General features: G+C 37.5%; 1 protein-coding gene and 1 long non-coding RNA gene across 29 annotated transcripts in view; one reads left to right on the top strand and one right to left on the bottom strand.

Moving 5' to 3' along the window:
* Positions 1 to 20,827, bottom strand: part of LOC100647343 (myosin heavy chain, muscle) — a 41,295-nt gene that overhangs the window by 4,119 nt on the left and 16,349 nt on the right. For 4 of the 27 annotated variants that reach the window (XM_012311595.3, XM_012311598.3, XM_012311590.3 and 1 more), the window contains exons 11-22: positions 20,221 to 20,391; positions 15,544 to 15,723; positions 14,921 to 15,339; positions 13,308 to 13,428; positions 10,456 to 10,719; positions 7,913 to 8,122; positions 3,693 to 4,066; positions 3,323 to 3,551; positions 2,934 to 3,217; positions 2,201 to 2,279; positions 869 to 1,598; positions 23 to 384 (exon numbers count right to left, since the gene is read on the bottom strand). In XM_012311595.3, the coding sequence (XP_012166985.1) occupies positions 23 to 384; positions 869 to 1,598; positions 2,201 to 2,279; positions 2,934 to 3,217; positions 3,323 to 3,551; positions 3,693 to 4,066; positions 7,913 to 8,122; positions 10,456 to 10,719; positions 13,308 to 13,428; positions 14,921 to 15,339; positions 15,544 to 15,723; positions 20,221 to 20,391 (3,423 nt within the window). Of the gene's footprint in view, positions 1 to 22; positions 385 to 868; positions 1,599 to 2,200; positions 2,280 to 2,665; positions 2,745 to 2,933; positions 3,218 to 3,322; positions 3,552 to 3,692; positions 4,067 to 7,912; positions 8,123 to 10,455; positions 10,720 to 12,339; positions 12,458 to 13,307; positions 13,429 to 14,331; positions 14,450 to 14,920; positions 15,340 to 15,543; positions 15,724 to 16,985; positions 17,157 to 18,468; positions 18,640 to 20,220; positions 20,392 to 20,827 lie in introns of all 27 variants that reach the window. The other 23 variants (XM_012311599.3, XM_020864527.2, XM_020864528.2 and 20 more) reach the window with 14 other exon arrangements.
* On the top strand, positions 383 to 20,391 carry LOC105666033. 2 transcript variants are annotated; one of them, XR_007225093.1, is made up of 3 exons: positions 383 to 746; positions 17,079 to 17,202; positions 18,016 to 20,391. It is a non-coding gene; the product is annotated as an uncharacterized LOC105666033 (long non-coding RNA). The 2 variants fall into 2 exon arrangements; XR_001098963.3 differs by lacking the exon at positions 18,016 to 20,391 and adding an exon at positions 17,303 to 17,865.

Here is a 20,827-nt window from a genome sequence, read left to right as displayed (position 1 = left end):
ATTTTTCCGACTATGTACGAACCTTAGCTTCAGCTTCGAGCGATGCTTGCATAGAATCGAGAGCACGTTGGTGATTCTTTCTGGTATTTTCGAATTCCTCTTCCTTCTCCTGGATACGTCGGTCGATTTCTTGTCTGACTTGACTCAGTTCAAGTTGACTGCGCAATACTTTGTTCTCTTCTTGTTCTAAAGCGGCCTCAGCTTCTTCCAGAGCGGCTTGCAGTTCATCCTTTTCAGCCTCCAGGCGCTTCCTGGCTTTTTCGATCTCGTGAATATTGCGTCCACCTTCGCCAATTTGATCCAAGAGGTCTTTTACTTCGTCGGCGAGATTCTTGTTCTCGCGACGCACTGCTTCCAACTGTTCCTGACCTTCTTCGTACGCACCTATACGGATATATTAATGTTATAGAAAAAATATGTAAGCAAGAATCCTGAAGCAATTTGAAGATGTATAGCGACACATGACTCAGAGGGCATTTCGAATCATGTTGTTGTTTTGCCTCGGAGTATCAAGACGGAGTATAAGCAATGTAAGAACAAATAAACTCCGGGCAAAACAATGCCGCCGCTGCTACAGGCCACCGTCGAACGAAGACGAATTTGAATTTTCCGACTCCCCCCCGACCGGTATAAATAAACAGACGCGATCGCGTGCGACACAGTATCGAACAGTTCATATCGAGTATCAACGCGACGAACAATAACGAGTATTTATTCCGAGTTTTATATTGTATCAACGATTCACTGTACGTATATTTATTTATTTTAAATATACTTGATGGACTGCGACAGCAACATTTCGCCCTCGTTATTTCGCGATACCTATTCACGACTAATACTCGACAAATGGAAAAAAGTAGACAAGTACCTCTGAGCCTGAACAATTCCGTGCTGTAATTGCGGCATTCCTTCTGACTGGCATCGAGTTCGGCGGCGAGATCGTCCACTTTGAGTTTCCATTCGCCAATAATCTTATCGAATGCCTTCTGTTTCTTTTCGGCGGCGTTGGCGATCGCGGTTGCGCGATCCACTTCGATCTGTAAGTCCTCCACTTCCGTCGACAATCTCTGTTTCGTCTTCTCGAGGGCGATAACCTTTTGGTTGAGGGATTCGATGGTTTCCTCCGCTTCGGCCAACCGTGCCTGCAGTTTCCTCTTAGCTTCCTCGAGTTCTTCCGCTCTCGCAACGCCCTCGGATTCATATTTCGTGCGCCATAATTGTGCCTCGGCGTTTGCCTTACTGAGTTGCCTCTGAAGATCCGCTTTACCTTCGGCTTCCTCTTCCACTTGTTCACGAATGTTATCCAAATCGTGTTCCAAGTTACGGAATTTGCCAAGGAGTGTAGCGCGTTCTCTCGATTCTTCATCAGCCAATCGTTTCGTGTCTTCGAGCTGCGTTGTCAGTGAAATCTTGATCTTCGAAAGTTGACTAACTTGCGATTCGGCTTCCTCTAATTGTCGTAGCAGATCACTGTTTTCGATCGACAGTTTCTTCTTCGCAGCATCGAAGTCATTCAGAGTACGGTTCACTTCCTCCAGTTTTCCTTGGGTTTCGTTTAATTGGTGTTGCAATTGTTTCACGATCTTTTCTTGGGCAGCCTGTCACCGATTTCGATTGATGTATCAGACAAATTGTTTTATTATTTTCAAGTCAATTCACTTTTGGAACAATTTACGCTAATTCGACTAGTCGATCGATGCGAACATCGCAAGAGTCACAGAATTATTCGCACGATCGAGAATCTAACGAAAAATTTTTAGTTTTATTTTCAGTAAAAAGAAATACGGTCTAACAGTTTATCAATTACTTCGTTTTCTGATTACGTGTCACAAAATTATCGATATACTTTTCATCGAGTCGACGACATGTTTTGCGTGTGAATAATTTTCTAATACGCGGTACTTGTATACATATACGTGAGAACAATGTCGTGTAATATGTAGCGATAAATTAAACAATTGTCCAAAAGTGAAGAAAAAAAGCTTGGAAGAGGGAGGTACACACGAGGAACAAGCTTTGCAAGCTGGACTTTCGACCACGACGACGTAAGGTACACATATAAACACGTTCACCATGGTAATCGCAAACGTCGCACGTTCGCCGTTTCCGTTTCTCGAACTGTTTCGAGCTGCCTAACAAAGCTGTTAGTTGCGTTAGTTTGTTGCTGAATCCTAGAGATTTCTCGACGAACGATTCTTACCTTCTCGTTGCTTAGTTGATCTACCGACGCGCGCATGTCGTTTAATTCGCTGAAGTATTGAACCTTGTCCTTTTCAACTCTAATTTTCATGAAAACAGACACGCGAAATTGGTAATTAGTATTTAGGACACGATCAGGAAAAATTGGAGTCAATACGACGAACGGTGTAATCGTAACATTACAAAACATATACGGTTCGAGAGATACTCCATTAGCGACAACATTCTAAAAATCAAATATAAGGTCAAAGGAGAACACAATCACGGGAGAAATAAACAAATAGTGAAACATTTTTTTTCAAACTCATTCGGGAACGACTAGACGATAATTTCGATATCGTGTGGTAAGTTTGAACATGGATTAAATATATCCAACAACGTGACAGTGGTAACGGTGAGAAATGTAATTCTGAAAACAAATGTGGACAAATCATATAAACATTCTCTTTGTTTCTTAAATGTGTACCTTTTCCCTTGAAACCTGATCCGTCGCGGCACGGGAATTGTTCAGCTCGGCATGGATATCATGACGACCCTTTTCAGCTCTATCGAAAACATTTCATTATATCCCCGATTCTTGATTCAAATCATTTTACCTTTTCAAATTTCTTTATCTCTAATCGAAAGTTCGACTTTTTCGATAAAAGTGCAAGTTTTAACGGTGAAAATTTTCAGAATTGCTAAGATTTCTTTTCCAAACGATTCTATCGATTAAATTGATATTCCTATCTTACCTGGCCTTGAGTTTGTTAAGCGTATCAATTTGTTCTCCCATTTCGGCAACGGCATCGTTGTGCTTTTTGCGTAAACTTGCAAGAGTGGCTTCGTGTTGAATGTTAGCTTCCTCGAGGTCTCTGCGCAGCTTGCTAAGTTCGGCTTCTCTCTTCTTGTTGAGTTCAATTTGAGCAGAGGTGGCACCTCCAGCTTCCTCGAGACGTTCACCAAGTTCCTCGAGTTCTCGTGCCAAGTCACTGCGCTGTTTCTCAGCTTTCACGCGAGAACCACGCTCAGCTTCGATCTGTACGGAAGACACAGACAAATTTTTAAGCATCGACAATTTTTAAGCAAGTAAAGTAATTTTATCAGCGACATTGGTAACATATATGTTTCTTTTCAGGCTAACCTCTTCTTCCAGTTCTTCGATACGGGCTTGTAATTCCTTAATTTGTTTCTGTAATTTGCCTACTAACGACTGTTCGTCTTCAAGTTTAGCGGTCAAAGATGATAATTCCTTGTCCTTACGTTGGATGGTTTGTTCGAGTTCCTTCTTATTTCTTTCGAGGTCAGCAACAGCTTCCTGTGTAAGTTTTAAGTCACCTTCCACCTTTCGTTTAGCTTTCTCTACGTCGGCTCTGTAACGTTAAACATTTATAAGTATATATGTATTTAGATAGCATACGAGGCTGCGTGAGTTGCAAATATTATGATTATTATATGCATATACATATACATAGTGTAGTATAGTTTAGTACAGTTTAGTACATTGTACCAACCGTGATTTCTTTTCACGTTCGAGGGAATCTTCGAGTTCGTCAAGAGTGTGTTCGAGTTTGACTTTAACTTTGTTCAAGTGATTGACTTTATCCTCGGCAGCTTGAAGCTCTTCGGCAGTTTTTTGATTAACTTCACCTTGATTCTTCTTCTCTTTGTTCAATTTATTGATCAGTTCGTCTTGATGAGCGATCTCGTCGTTCAAATTACGGATCTGGTGGTCCTTCGTCGCCTTATCTTGCTCTGATTTCTGTAGGTTAAGCTCGAGGTCCTCAATGTCTTTCTTTAGACCTGCCACTTCTTGTTCGAGTTTCTTCTTATTTTGGAAGAGATTGTTCCTGGCATCTTCTTCTTCTTTGAATCTGTCATTCAGATCCTGTAATATAAGAATACTTTTGTCTTTACCAATGCCATATGCCCCCTATATGCACGTGTATTTTGCTTTATATCGTTCAATTAGTTTCTTTTTATTCCGAGCTGCATGTGTTTGCTCCTTTCAATTTCTGTCCGAGTTACGATATATCTTTTCATAAATCTTTCTAATTATTTTATCGAAGTAGTTGTAAGTTAACAATATTTATTTTAAATCAATCTCTGCTCTAGAGATAACTCTTCTTTGTTTACGTAGAGTAAATCAAGATTAACATATTATAAATATAGTATCATACAATATGATTTGATTTAATTTCAATTGCATTTTGCAATTTATATTTAATAGTAGGCTATGAGATTAAAAATTCGGATGTATATCGTTTAATAGTTAATCGTAATATCGCGTTTAACTAATTTTATGTGCTTAAGACTAATTATTGTATTGTATTTGTTTCTAATATTAATGTTATAATAAAAAAATATCGGTAAATAAAATTCGAAATAGATAAGAAAGTCCATGTAGGAATTCTACAGACCGTTGCAAACTGGCCGATTAAAAATGAACAAGTAGAAAGTAATTCGATGTAATATTTCAATTTCAGAAGAAGGAGATGTGAGTAACGACTACGAAGAAATATTAAAAGAAATATTACGGTACCACGAAGCAAAGAATTGTTTCCAAATAATTTTATTTAATATTTACGAAAACGAATAAAAGTCAACGTTTTATCCAAGTTGAGCCTCGATCCTTTTTCCTATTTTTGATATCGTTTCTTTCTTACCACCGAATAGTTAATAATTATCACCATTCGAAGAAATATTTATAATCAGCATACGATAATCTTTTACGTCTACATTTACACATTTTCATAAATACATAAATAAATGAGATTTATCATTGCCATTGGTATTTACGTCGTTTTCAATATTTATTCTCATTTGATAATATTTAAAATACGAGTATCGGTGGTTTCTTGATTAAAACACAAGTGTCAAAGGGTAGGTAGGACTGCTTAAGAGCCTACGATACCAACGATAGAAGAGCAAAGCAAATATAATAATAGATATTCGATATAATTTAAAGAGAAACGGAAATTAAAAAAGCATCGCGATGATTTTATAGCGTAGAAGTATTTGAAAGTCAAGAAAATTTCTGAAACGACGATGGACGGTGAAGTAGTTGCGCGATGACGTGCATAAGCGCACCAACGTATAAATACACTATACACCTGTTACCTCCTTCGTTTTGTCAGTTATTCCAGCACATAACCACGCCTACTTTTAATAACCTGGAATCTGGGATCGACGGCAACTAAATTTGGCCGTGTCGAAGGTAGGGGCAAAGTAGTCAACGTCCCTCTCCACAGCAGATACCCTAAGCTGATTTAAACACATTTTCTTTCTCTCATTTTCTTCCTTTCTTCTTTGTTTGCTGTCCATATATGGCACCGCATAATTTTATGCATGTTATAATCGCGAATATTTTAAGCCGAATTCAACCGGTTCAGTCGGATAGAATAAATTTTGAAAATTCCAGCTCTGCAATACGGATGGAAAATGATCAATTATCGTCTAAATTAAAAATTCGCATTTTAGCCGATACACGAGATAATTTTAAATTTAATCCAAAAAGAAAAAGACGATCTTGTACGACTGGCGTTGACATTAAGTACCAGTTAGTCAGTCGTTTAAAAGATGCCCGTTAAAAATAGTCCAGTACTCTGAAACGAATCATATCCTCCACGGAATTCTTGGAGTTCTTTTTATACTACGCGATGAGATTCTTCGCTGTCCGATTTCTTTCGCCAAACCAAATGGTTTTCCAGGGCATTCCGTGAAGAGATCTGCGTTACGGAAAGAGTGGCGTAAAGACTCGCCCGAGAAACGGCGAAAGGAACAAAGGCACGATTCCCATAACGTAGGAGTTAACGTAATTAAAATTATTTCACAGCTATAATAGCGTTTGTTTTTCGGTTTTACGTTCAAACATAAGACATTTCTATCAGAGATACGTCTGTTTCAGTTTATTTGGTATCGGAATACGTTAATTTATTCGCGTATCACGATTATACGGTTATAAGTTTTAGAGTTAAAGTTATGCTCGTCGGTTTCTAAGTTCTGCATTTCGAAAAAGGAAATATCGATATAAAAATCCAAACGAGGAATAACAGCAAATAAAATGGAATAATGGAATGAAATGATGAAAACCGATTCGAAGAAAATAGGTAAATTATAGCGAGGAAATAGAATTAGGAGTTGATATTCGTTATGGAAGATTTGTTAGAAGGTAGAACAATTTTAGAACGAATGTGGAAACGAGGGATGATTCGTCGCGGAAGAAAAATAGCACGGAATGGAAGAGAGATGGAAGAGAACGCACGAAGCGAATACAACGCGGCATGGCGCGGTGGTCGAACGAGTCTGACTAATGACGCGCCTCTGCTACTTAATGCCCGCGCTTACGAAACGACGCGACCACGATGTATCAACTCCTGCCAGGTGCATCATTTTCTGTAATCCGAGCCAGATTCGTTTAAATTATGACGAGCTTGTAAATTTTAAACTCGAGCTTCAGACGTGTCGAAATCTGTTTACTTTCGAAATCTTTCCATCTCGTTAGTTCGCGTTACCAGAGTTTTAAATTGCATTCTTTGTTGATATTGTAGTTTATATAATATTTTCATTCGACGAAAAGATTACGCGCATTACAAGAAACGAGTTCAGTCGTTTATAAAGCCTTATCAAGTACGTTTGAACGAAAAATAAAAAATCATCAGGTTATTATCTTACTCGGTTACTCGTGTGAAATTAACAGAATTTTCACTAAATTTTTTACGGACCACACTATACTTTCGTATCACGGGAAAATAATCGTAAGCATATTTCTATTTCGTCAATCCTTTAAATATTTAATGTTCGATCAAGATATTCCAGGGTGCTGGAACACCTATAACCTACGAACGAAAAGCTTTGACCGTTCGATTCGGTCTAACGCGTTCTAACAAATTATCGAAATTTATTTTAAGGGCGGTATGCGAAAGATAAACAGATCGAAACTAGCAGTTCTGCATTACAAATAAATTTTCGTATTTTTTCGCCGTGCTACATTCCCATGGATATCTATTTAAAGCTTCACTCTGCCGCTTAACTACGATTATTTTCATTTCCAATACTTTTCTTACGACTGCGGCCGTAATACCTCGAATGTACGACCTCGGATGATTTTAGGAATGTTAAGGAGACATTAATAACCCCATTCCTCTTTATTTCGACATCTATTCGGTCGTCTAGGAGGTATAATTACCGTTTGTCTGATTCATAATTCGATTCGTGGAGGGCGTATATTCATCATCGCGTAATGAGTTTCGTTATCGATGAATCGTGCCAATTGAGCAACTTTCTAATATATAAACTGTGCAAGAGGAAACCACCGTTCGGCCTTTCGGATCAATAGGCGATTAGAAAAACGGTAACACAATTTTTTGCATAATTGTAAAAATTACTTTGCTTCGCTTACTTAAGTGAATAATTGGGATTTCATAGCAGAGCCTGCATCTATATTTGATAATTGACAGAAAATTTGTCATATCTCGATATCAATTGATAATCTATCGATAAATTTATTTGGTTCTCGATACGGTACCTAACAGCCTCTAATTTCATAAAAATTACTTAATCAAATCTAACATAGTTAAATCAAAGAAATCTAGCTTATACATTTTATACATTACCGAATAATCTTATACTCTACCGAATAATCTTATGTAAATTGCATTCTTGTTTTTCTTTCTATCGGCAAACATCCGTCATGTATAGTATACGATATAATCATCGATAAATGAAAGCTTACCTGAAGTTGTGACTCGATATCAGCTTTCTGGGCGGCCAATTTCAGAGATTTCTCCATATATTCGGAGAGGGAACCTTTTTCACCATCCAGTTGTCGCTGCAAGGCATTCCTTTCAGAGACAAGTTTCGTGTTCTGCTCTTCGAGTTCCTTGCGCAGTTTCTCTTCCTTTTCGAAGGCTTCCTGAGCTTTTCTCGCTTTCTCCTCGAGCGCCTGCAATTGCGATTCCGCATCACCGTTGGATTTCTTTCCGTTTACCACGGGATTCGAATCGTCGATCAACGTATCACCCATTCTCTCTTTCTCTTCCTTGTTCGAATTCACAGATCTCGGTCTGTCGATAAGCGCACTAATCGATCGCAACTAAACGGCCGTCCCGCGGTTATAACGTGAAAATTAATAAACGATCGATCGATCGATCGAAGAATCTAAAAAGAGACGCCTCGCTATCGGAGGAGATTCAACGATCTTGTTCGAAACTATATTGTTAATACCGAATAAGAAAACACGGCTCGAGCGTGGGACGGCTAATCTTCGTGTTCGATGTCGATATCGATAACAAAAATGAAAAGAAGAAATCTTTCGATCGTGTTCGTGATAGTATATTCGTCGTAAAAAAAGGGCGAGGAAGGGACCCAGTTCGAAATAGAAAATTTTTCGAAGATGCCGGCGCGAGATCGAGTATCTGACTGGTCTTCGGTTTACCAGGGGCTCAACTTTTCTACCCAAAATCCCCCTTCGTAGTCCTCGCGGAGAATCATCGTCGCCGTCCCCACTCCAGCGATACTCATCGTAGAAAAATATTTATAACCGATCTCGATGACGAAGGAGGGACTTATACGTGTGCGACCAGAAGGAGCTACCATGACAAACCGAGCAAGTGGAGGGGGATCGACCAAATTAGAATCTCGTTCCAGTAAGCTTCGATCGACCGAACTCCAGTCTCCTTTTACGCTCCAGGCAGTGTAATACCGATACCGACCTCGTTATTCTCGCGGGATCAACCTATGCCGTTGTCTTTCTCCCGTAATTAGGAACGACCCAACAGCGATCCGTGAACGGTGCTAAGATCGTTTTACCCGCGTCGCGTGGTTAGATTTATGCCGTGGTAATATCATTTATAGCGGGTGATACTATTTCCGATTAAATGCGATTTCGACTAATTTATTTTCGTTGACTCGGTGGAAAACTCGAATAATCGCTAGATTACCGTCGAGTACCGACCTTACTCAGACAGACCAGACTGGTCTAGTTACAAAAGATCGTTTCTATTTCTGTACCTTCGGTTTGGAATCGATCGGTAAATCAATGTCCATTGTGAAATATGTGCGAGTTATCGTCAATTATCGAATAGTTTCCTACGCTAAGTAGTCGATATTAATATATGTATTATACCGTAGCTTAATGTCACGTACGGAATCTCCAATTCGAGCATCGAATAATAATTAGAATTTCATAATTCCACGCCATTCTTTTTAACGATTATTCTATAAATAGTTTATACGATCCTAACTATCGATATTAGTATTTCGAGTAATTAACTTTTTATTTCCTCAAACGATGCATCGTGTGTTCAAGTATCGGACCCATTCTTTTATCTTTAGTATCTTGTTCCCAAAGATAGCTTTCCAAAATAAAATTGTACTAAATATACCGAAAGGCGATTTCATCTCTAAGATGAAATTAGATAGCATGAATAATCGGTGACACGACGTCCGTGATGAAATCGGGACTTTGGAATTTTTTAGGCCCTAAGTTTACGAGGGAAATAATATTTCTGTTCTATTTACATTATCACCGGTAAATAAGTACGCGCACGTTAAAAAATACGAGAAAGAGAGGGGAAGAGTGAAATATTTGAATTGCGGCGGAAAAGCACGTGCCAAATCATGTTGGAAACCTATTTATAGTATACTAAAAAAAGATGGAACGAGCTAACTTTGATTCTTTTATAACGAAGTTTTCATAGTCCACGTATTGCAAGAATGTTTTGTCCTTTATGCAAATTACATCAGACTCTGCGTTTAAATTTGATAAAAATATTTCAATGTTAGGTATTCCGATTAACGGTGCAGTTATCGACCTTTGACATCCAGCCAAATATATTACATATATTATTTACTTATTTATTGGAACAATGATATAACTCAAAAATCACGATTTTAGGGAAAACGAGTTTGAATGTTCTGCGCTGTTATAGTTTTACGGAGAATTCTTGAAATTCACTTATAGGACTCTATCAGTAGGAAGTACAAGGAACAACTTTTTTTCTTCCTCTATCAGTAACTCAAAGACTACAAATTTTGAGTTATATCACCGTTTCAGCAAATAAGCCATGTGTATGTAAGTGATTCTCATAAAAAAGACTGTACTATGTATATTTGAAATTCTAGAAGAAAAATGTTTGGTTTTATTAACAATTTTAAGAGAGAGAGAAAGAGAGAGAACAGGTTCGTAGGAAACTGTATGAGAATTCTTCCGAAAGATGTTCGATTAAAAGCGAAGAAAAATAAGAGCAGGGTGAAATATTTAGTTGGAACACTTACGGCAAGCTCGTCCTCGATACGAGTAACGTTGAGAAGGGGCTTAACTTTCTGCCACAATTTCCACCATGGCCAAGTACGAATTTGCAAGTATTTCCTCAAGTTCCTTTGTACGACGACCAAAGCCAAACGTTGATCTTGCAATTTCTTGTACTCTTTTCTGGACAAGTAACCTCTGATGTAGGCTTGCATCCAAGATACGATTTTGCTAAGTCGCTCGTCACGAAGTTCTTCCATCTGACCCAGGACTCCAGCACGGAAGAACACCTGTTGTTTTTTTTTTAAGTAGTCGAATAAACAAATATTCCAATTAATAATAATTCCTTGGAGATTCTTCCGTAATTATTATGCTTTGATCACTTTCATTACTTTCAATGTTAAATCTTTTCTATAAAATCGACAACGCGAAAATGTTTGCATGGTGTAATTTCCTGACAATCATGATACGACAGAGACGTTTCGCTGTATAGAATTTCAAATCTACGAAGCGCCGATATACGTATATCTTTTATTCATAATCTTTCAGTCGTGTTTTTCTTACACAGACATATTACGTTTGTGCCATGCAAATTATAAACCGTGGAGAAATCAAGACAACGACGATGAAATTAATAGCAATAAAGACGAGCGAGTCTTTGATTTACATAACGTAGGTAGACGCGAATAGTGCTTTCAATGAAGATTCTTATTCTAAATATAACTCTGATACTAGTAACGTTATGATACGACTACTGATCTAAAACTAAGCGAAAAAAAATTGTCGACCGTTAAGGGTTCAATGATTCGATGTTCAGCGTTACAGAGAAATAGATACCAAAATCTTGAATAAAATCATCATCGTCAAATAATTGAACGTTTATTATACGTTCATATATTCCGAATCGAAGTAATCAAAATGACCAAAGGTAAAAGTTATCGTTAGTTAAATGCAGAATTTAAAGAAGCGGAACACTTATCTGGCGATAAACACAGACATATTGCGGAATAAGCAAAGAGTTACTTAATCGATCTGGAATATTAATAGGCGAAAGAAAAGTTACCTCGCAGCTGTCAAAAGAAAGAAGGTGTAATCGCATCTTTGGTGTAATAATATCGTATCTCAGTTATAACGAGCATTAAGAAGTATCGTTTACCGATGCTGTATGATTGAACTTTGCATCCTTACACTTTTCTTACGCTTTGTAAATTCATTTGCGATACTACTATTTCACGATATCGTTATCGAAACTATGTTATAATTAATTATACAGGGTAGTCCGGTAACCGTAGCAGAATCGGGAAGGAGGTGATTCTACGTGCAAAATAAGAAAAAAATTTGTTACAACATTTTTATCGAGGCTTTGTTTTCGAGAAAATCGACTCTGAAAATTCGACAAGTTATCTTAAATTTTGCTACTTCCGAACTGAGCAAGAATATAAATAGTCGATAGAGATATAAATTACATTTGTAGAATAAAATTGTTTCACATGTATAATAACCTCCTGTGGGTTGTTTACTCATGCGGTGTACGATACATGTCGGTATTTCGCCAAGTTAAAGTACCCTTGACAAATTTTTCATCTCGACCTTCTCAAAAACGAATCGTCGTAATATATTTTAATATATTTTTGACTTATATTTTCACGTAGGATCACTCCTTGTCCGGTTGTAGTACGATTATCGTCCCATCCTGTATAACGTTCGAAGGATGAAACAAATCCCTATATAGATTCAATTTTTCTAGTCATGTTCGTAAAAAGCGCACGAATTTACATAAATATGCTATATATATGTGTGTTTCCAAGAATGTAGAAAAGTATAAGAATTAAAAGTTGGCTGTCGTGAAGGAAAAGCGTTCCATGTTGCAGATATGATAATCGAAGTAATAGACCAAAGGCGTCTAATACCTTGGTGAGACCCATGCGATATAGCTCGGGCTCCAGATTGATCGCGTCCAAAATCAGCTGGGTCGCCTTTTGGGGGTCGCATGGTTCTTTGATGGCATTGGCGCACAGAATTTTGTATCTGCGGTGGTTCGTTTTATGGTTGCGGTATGGTTGGGGTACGGCACAACAAATAAAAATGATCACACATGGTTAAACGTTTGTAGATAATCTAATTGTTAGAGTACTAATAACGGGATTGTCTAGGATAACGTGAGATCTGTCTTACAGTTGATCTCATATAAGGTATTATACGTATCTCTAAACATTTCTAAACTGGAACTCGGAAGACGTATGGGATCTGTCCTGTAATCTGTGCTCTAATTACAGTATAATCGATCGTATATGTACATGGTTCTATGGATTTGCCACGTACGCTTCTAAAATAGAAGTTGAAAGAATCACACGTTCGTTCCGTTTCTCTCTGTTTCATCGGACATCTATGATTTACCATCGAAATTCAACCAAAACCAATACAAATTTTCCAACTTCTGTTTTAAAAATCCGTAACGTTGCAAGGGAATTACGATTTTTTAGGCAACCTTCGCATATATTTTAAAGTCCTCTTCGGTTAAACACGTTTGCACTTGCGTTTACGCTAGGCAGCATCGATTATTATTAATGCTAGAACTGTAATTCCTGCGAAATAATTCTTTCGTTCGATCGATTGATACAGATAGCACGGTGAAGCGTTAAGTTGAAAAGTATCGCTTCACCATTCTCTATATACGTACACAGAATAAATCTACAAATTTCAAAAATTCGAATTTCTGCGTTGATCTTTTCAACGATGAAAAAGACTCGGTCGAGTTCGAGGAATTACACGTTAAAAAGAAGAAGAGGAAGAAGAAAAAGAAGCTCGTTATGCGTAATAAATATAATTGACATTAGCGTGCTTAACGAGCAGACCGTGACCGCGAAAGGAAACATGCCTTGGTGTGTCCAAGACGATATTGATCGGGGTCGAGGCCGGATGCCTCCAAAATCGCCTCTGCAGCCTTCTTCGGGTCAGAACCCAACTTCGAGACTGCTTGTGGTGCCAGAATCTTGTACCTAATGGTAATGGGGTCGCAAGCCAAGAAAAAAAAGGTGATGGGTCGTTATTAGTATACAGGATCTCTAGAACGTTCACGATTAAACGATCTGTGTCCGTACGTATTGAGTCGGATCATATTCGAATCGGTAAACGTAACGGAGATTTGCTCCGCGTTTGTTCCACTTCTTTCCACGTTTTACATTTTCTAGGGGTCACGTAAGATCTACTAAGGGTCAGATACAGATAAATCCACCGTATGTGTAACTAGCCAATGATATTTAAGTTTTTAACTACTTAGGGGGTAGGGCAGTTTACATAATGGGCATGGCCGCTAATAGACGTATAGGGTATCTTCAACTATTGTGGTTCGTGCAGAGATTTAATACCAAGGGGACAGGCCTCTCTAAGATACACGAGTTTAATACGGACCACGCATTTTTACCACGACACCAGGGTTCATTCAACGAAGAGTCGGATACTCCTGAAAACGCTCGGTCAACTTCGATTAACCATAGAAACGTAAATAAAAGTCGAACGAATAAAAAGAATAAATGCGAATCGATTAACCAACCATCTAACCCCGAATGAAAATAAAATTAAGTACGAATTGAAGTGAACCGATGGAAAATAGTAACGTACACAGCTACGGTAAAATTACACAAAGAAACGCGAAGAATCGTGAAATATTAAGATACAAACTTAAAGTTTGTCGCGTCGAACAATCCAATCGAAAATGTTAAATATTATCGTTATGGAGAAAAATCCGAGAGGTTTCAAGACAGTATCCTTCTCTCACTACGAGGACAAGTTTTAAAAGTTTAAAATTTTGTTCGGACAATACGACGATATTCTACGATGGACAAAAAAAAGGGAATCAAACCCAAGAAAAAGATCAATTTATTCGGGGATTTGCAACTAGCCTTAGTATGACCAATCCTGTAGTTTTCCGGATCAAGGCCTATTTCATCGAAACATTTCTGAGCGGCTTTCTTTGGATCCGACTCAGAGGCCATCGCGGCCGGCGCTAAGATCATGTAACTGTACGATCACAACATAAAAGAATCATTTTATAATGATATCATTCATATTTGAACGTTTCTAATTCTCGATCTACTTTGGTTTCGGTCAATGTCATTCGTCTTACGTTTGTCAAAAAAATTACTCGATAAATTTCATAATAAATTTCAGCTCGAACTCGAAATACATAATATAAAACAAAAGCTTCAAGGTGCAATCAATGTTTAACGACGTTATCACGACCGACGCTTTTACGTATTGGTATAACTCGCGTTACTATTTCTACCTGATTGCATTTACATATTTCGAAAGTATGAACGCTCTTTTGTAAAAAAAATATATTTCCTCCTTCCGATTCGAGATGTTTCGACGTATTTGTTATCCCGTATGTAATAAAAGAAGTGACATTTTTATGGCTATGGTCGATCTTGAAATAAAAAAATATTAAGAGAAAAAATTGTTCGTGTGTAATAAATGAATGCACATTCTTACCGTAGCTTGAAGTCAGGATAGACCATTCTGTTGGGGAATCCTTTACGACAAATACGGATGCCTTCAAGTACACCGTTACAAGTCAACTGATGCATGACTAGATGAGAATCTATGACACCCGGCTGCTTCATTTCGTTGGGGATGATACAACGGACGAAGTGTGGTTGGGTAGCTCTCAGAGTAGTCATCAGGTTGTTCAATTGTTCCCTATAGGACGATGATACCGTTGAGAAACCACCGCCCTTCTTACCACGTCCACCTTTCGCACCGCCGCCGCCACCGGCATCACCAGACTGTCCAGGATGGTCAGCGAAGATCTCGACCAGCAGTTTATTACTGGATTTCTTGAACTGATCGACAACAGTGTCGTTCAACGGGTCCTTGTTCTTTTCCAGCCAACCCGTGATGTTGTATGGTACCTGTTGTTCAAATGCTTCTATAGCGTTCGATCCTATTACTTAATAACTAAATACATATTCCTCTCTGATAGTTTAATCGTAATAAAACGTTTTAGTAACAATTTTCTAGACGAGAAAGAGAGAGGGAGATTTTCAATGTGCATTAGTTCGAAAAGAAAAGAAAAATAAATAAAGCTTTTCGATACAAATGGAGAAGTAACGTACATTTCCGGCATAATGGCCGATAGCAAAGTGAGCTGCTTGCTGGCCTGGTTTCGGCGGTTTAGGCTTCAAGAAGTTAGGACTCTTGCCAAGGTGATTGTTGTTCAATTTCTCCTCGAAGGTCTTGTCAGTGGCTTTCGGGAACATAGATTCTTCTTCAAGAATGGAGAGGATACCCATAGGCTATATTCAAATGCGATCATTCGAATTAGTTTGTACACTATCTCAGGAGAATTTTCGAGAGTAACGCTTTCTTCTTCATTCAAACGAGCCGAAACGATTCGTAGAATCGATCAGAAACTTTAAACTTGCTCTCATCGATAAGACAATTAACAAATTACAAATGACAATCAACAGTAATGTTTTGTATAGCTACGTATTTTTAATTCTATTACTTTAATCCTTAACTTTGCTACGCACAGGTACACGTAGAAACTTCCAATCTGATATTTTTGACGATAATTAAAAATTAACTTTGTTCCGTTGTAAAAACTATAGTTTCACTACAAACTAATCAATTGCTTTATTTAGCGATAAGTAAACGTTACTCCCGATTATTATTTCAGTAATAAAATTATTCGATAGTGGGCGATGTTCGCAAGTACATCGTTATTCTTTCCTCTTTGAATCTAAAATCGCCCTTACAGATGCTTGGCAAACAAGTTTCTGTAACGAGTAACGTAGATTAAAGTTCGAATAGAATAATACGATGGAAATTAACGGACATGCAGGATTTTTCCCATCGAATCATTCGTCGTCGATGAGTTGATTTCACATCGTTGCTGCACAACCTTCTTTTTACTCATCGATAAAAGTACATAAACGCAAATAAACGCATGCACATGCTGGTACCACAAAAAACAAAAAACAAGGAAAGCGTAGAAGCATCAAACAAGACGGTTATCGTTTGGCTGTTTGTCCTAGTTCTCCTACCTTTATATTCGGTTGATTCTCGCAAGACCGTACTAAACTCAAAATAAAATTTCATTCGAATTTCTTAAGTTGTTCTTATACAAGAGACAGCGTATAATAGCTATTAAAGTATTCTACGGAATCTTTATAAGAAGGATTTAATATTTTGTATGTCCTTCGCGATATTTTTACGATAAGCATGCAAACGAAACGACGAAACCAGGAAACTAGGAGAAATTTTCAAACCGAAATGAATTTGGCTTGATTTCGTTGTCGTTGTGAATCCGAGCAGCTTGACTGTCAACACCTGATGCACATGTATGCAAAAGTTCACGAATCTATGAAAAAAGTTAGTGTAATGGGAAAATGCAGAATATAATAGCGTATGATCGCATTCGCATGCTGATGATATTTCTGTTTTGTCGTAAGCTATTCTCTTCGCAATTATCTTTTCTTTTGCAGCGACTGGCTATCGAATGTTCGAAGCTGTCGCCTCTCGTTCCCGCTCGTTCCATGCGACGATGCAACAATACCTTCTCGATCAGATCGATCGTTTGTTGTAGATCCATGCCAAAGTCAATGAAAGTCCACTCAATTCCTTCGCGTTTGTATTCTTCTTGTTCCAGAATGAACATATGGTGATTGAAGAATTGTTGAAGCTTTTCGTTGGTGAAGTTGATACAGAGTTGCTCAAAGCTGTTGTACTGCTCGAGACCAAGGAGGGGAAAAGCAACGGAACAGAAAACAGAGGTAAAAGACAGCTGTCATTAATGCTGCTTACGCAATAAATACTTTGCGAATTGTCAATGGAGAGAGATTCCTTATCGAATCTTTCTTTATCTTTTTATAGGAACAGGACGCATAACGGGGATATCGCTTAAGCACGACATAAGTTACACGTTATGTTTTTTCATAAGGAAAACATTCTCCCGTTTCCCGTTGGTCTACTTCGAAACAACTAATATTTTCACTTTCATCGACTTTGGTTTTATCTTGATTTTATCCGTTATTGCTTGTTCTTCGCTCTTTTAATCGGATCGATCAAACAAGTCGTTAGATTCGAAGCAGACCTACGAAGGGCCAGGGAGATGCCAAATGTTCGAAAATATGACGTAACATTAATTCACGTATATGAATGACACAAGGGCATAAAAGTTTATCAATCGTATATCGATAAACTGTAGTTCTAAAGGTTAAAGGCTATGTTTAAATCGATCGATTAATGTATGATAAAACATCGATCGCGATAATTATAACGGTCGATGACAAGATTTTCATTCGAGAGAGGCATATAACGTATTATTGTAATTACGTATATCGAAGCCCGATTCGAATTTCACTTTTTAAATAATAAATATACCATGTACGAGATTCTTCGCCAATAAACAAAGATTGTCTACATTTTTTTAAGTATTTTCTCTTTCTTCTTTTCTTTTCTTTATTTTCTCATTGGCAACTATATCAAACTTATTTCGCAAATTGAATTTGCCGAAACTGTATATGCACTTTAATTTGGAAAAATAACGATCAGGAACCGTACTCTGTTAATTTTGTTGTTCACAGCAGATGATTTTAATGAGTATCGGGAGGAACGAATTGAAAACGGACAGTGTTGCAACTGCCGTTGCCATTGCAGGGATGAACAAACACAGATAAAAGAGACAAGGGAAAGCAAGGTATAGAGAAACGAAGAAGAACAAGGTAGATGTATCGAATACCTTTGTTTTCGGTGACAGCGAAAAAAAAATGGCAACAAAAGAAATATCCAATACTATGATAAGAATAGATAAGCGTGAACAAAATGCGAGCTGATCTACCATCAGAATATCGACGACCAATCAAACAGGTTCTAATCATATTTTTGGTCAAAAGCTCTCGACAAACATCGATGATCGTTTCCACCGATCAGGCCGTTGGCCGTTTCTTCAATTTCTCGTTTTCTCCGTCTGTTTGTCAGTTTGTTTTGCTTTGCTTTGCTGTTTTATTTTTATCTTTCTGAGAAAAGTGCGGGAATACCTTCTCTATCAGTTCGATACAAGCGGCCAAATCCATGCCGAAGTCAATAAACACCCATTCGATGCCTTCTTTCTTGTACTCCTCTTGTTCAAGTACGAACATATGATGATTGAAGAATTGTTGCAGTTTCTCGTTGGTGAAGTTGATGCAGAGCTGCTCAAAGCCGTTGAACTGTCGTGTCGTTGTTATAACGCAACGAGCGTAGTGCGTGACACAGCGTGGCGAATCAGGAAGGATCAAAGGTGATATAAGGAAGGGGAGAGAAACAGGCAGAAAGAGACCGAGAGAGAGAGAGAGAGAGAGAGAGAGAGAGAGAGAGAGCAGAAAACAAAGAGGAACAAAAGAACACAATCAGTAGAGTAAGACCAATCGTTTACGATTAATTTTGGGTGATTTATATATTTTTGATCTTTGTAGCTTCTGATTATTTCCATACTGTAAAAATTCTTCTATGTTTTATGAATATACAATAAAGAAAGATGATTCAAAAATTACGCTTTCGACCGTTGAAATTACGAAATTACGAAAAGGTCATGGTAATCAAGAGAAAATAAGTATCGTAAAATAGTTGCAAACCAAACAGTCAGTCTTTTGAATCTTCGATGGATTTCCTCTTATTCGGATTCCTATGTATTATTGGATTAATATTAAATCAAGAAGCTGCAAAGACCGACAATAATGTATTTGTCGACGTATATTTAGTATACGTGTATTTCAAGCAGGAGCTACAATAAAAAGTAAGAAATCAACTCGCTTGATATTTTAGAAAACCATTGCGAAAATTGCACATGTTCTAAAGTTCTAAACTGTGGTGTTCACACAAATAAATAGAGAAATTTTAAACTCCTTGCATGAAAAGAGTATTCCTATTCGTACTAAGACGTGTGTGCTTAATTGCACGATTGCTTTACTGCGTTTATGTGAAAGTATAAAAATGTATAGAATAAAGATATGAAACAATGAAATATCGAAGTAAAGTGCTTGGGAGAATATCTGAACTGACAATAGGTAGAGGGTAATGAAAATGTGAGCAACTAAAACATCTGGGAACCATGTGAAATGTGTATAATATATATATTATAAGATATATAAAGCTGTATCACAATTTTCCGGAAATAATTGTAATATCCTATAGGAATGGAAAATATGAAATCTTGTAAATCCATGTATGAAAATGAAAATGATCTAAATGTCATATGCAATAGGCTCGAATATGGATTTCAAAAGAAACTGTTGAGAAATTTCGAAACGGATATAAAAATGAAATGAAACGATCGTAGTAATAATTATTCTTCGATGCCTTGTAAATATATGTATAATATATAGTGTAATAAAAGTATACGATGGACACTATTCTAGTTTAAAAAGAGGACAAATTTGATTAATGATTCGTGATAAAGTTATAGGAGTTGGGTAAATGATAATAAACAGTGGTATAAGATGCCTAAGCGAGACGAAAAATTGCTTGCATTTCACTGGAACGCGAAACCACACGATTCAAAAAAGGACAATACAAAATGGAAAAAAGATCATAAATAACATTTGCGATCAACTCATGAAAACAGTGGACGATCACTATTGCAGTTTGCCGGTAATAAGCGTTAAGTTGTGCGTTTATTAAAGATCCAACTGGTCTTTATGTGTGGATCCTTAGGCTGCATTCTTTTTTTCTGTTTATATTTTATTGTTCTCTATGGCTGGATCCGTCGTTTGGTCCGTTGCCATTCGATCGATTCATTTGTCTTTTTGTACCTTCTCGATCAATTCAATACACGCGAGGAGATCCATGCCAAAGTCTATGAATTCCCACTGAATGCCCTCCTTCGTATACTCTTCTTGTTCGAGGACGAACATGTGGTGATTGAAGAACTGTTGAAGCTTCTCATTGGTGAAGTTGATGCAGAGCTGCTCGAAGCTGTTGAACTGTTCGAGCAACAATCAGGCATGCTTTTTCGTCAATATGTACTACACCTGTATCACTTTTTCTTTGTTTTTCTTTCTTTTCGAGTATATTTCATACACTAGAGGACACACACGTACATACTTTATCCTCATTTTTGGTAAATCTTGTCAATGACACGAGGACCGGTTATCAATCAACGTTTTTATAAGTCAATCGACAAATTTTTCAACGTTGCTTGCAAAAATTTCCGATATCGTTATACCTTTAATCTTGATCATTGTCTTTTCGTTTTGTTACATATGCGTTAAATATCATAGTTTATTTCGTGAAATTCTCCCCAATAATCGACAAGATACTTGTCGCAATATATCGTGAAAAATGTTAATTGTCGATTGTCTCATATGCGACCTATTATCGTATATCGATATAACAGGTATCGTAAACACTTTCTCTGAA

The sequence above is a fragment of the Bombus terrestris genome, chromosome 9 (genome assembly GCF_910591885.1).
Source record: "Bombus terrestris chromosome 9, iyBomTerr1.2, whole genome shotgun sequence".
Classification (NCBI taxonomy): domain Eukaryota; kingdom Metazoa; phylum Arthropoda; class Insecta; order Hymenoptera; family Apidae; genus Bombus; species Bombus terrestris.
The sequence above is the reverse complement of the archived record's forward strand: the minus strand, read 5'-3'. Positions and strand labels throughout refer to the sequence as shown.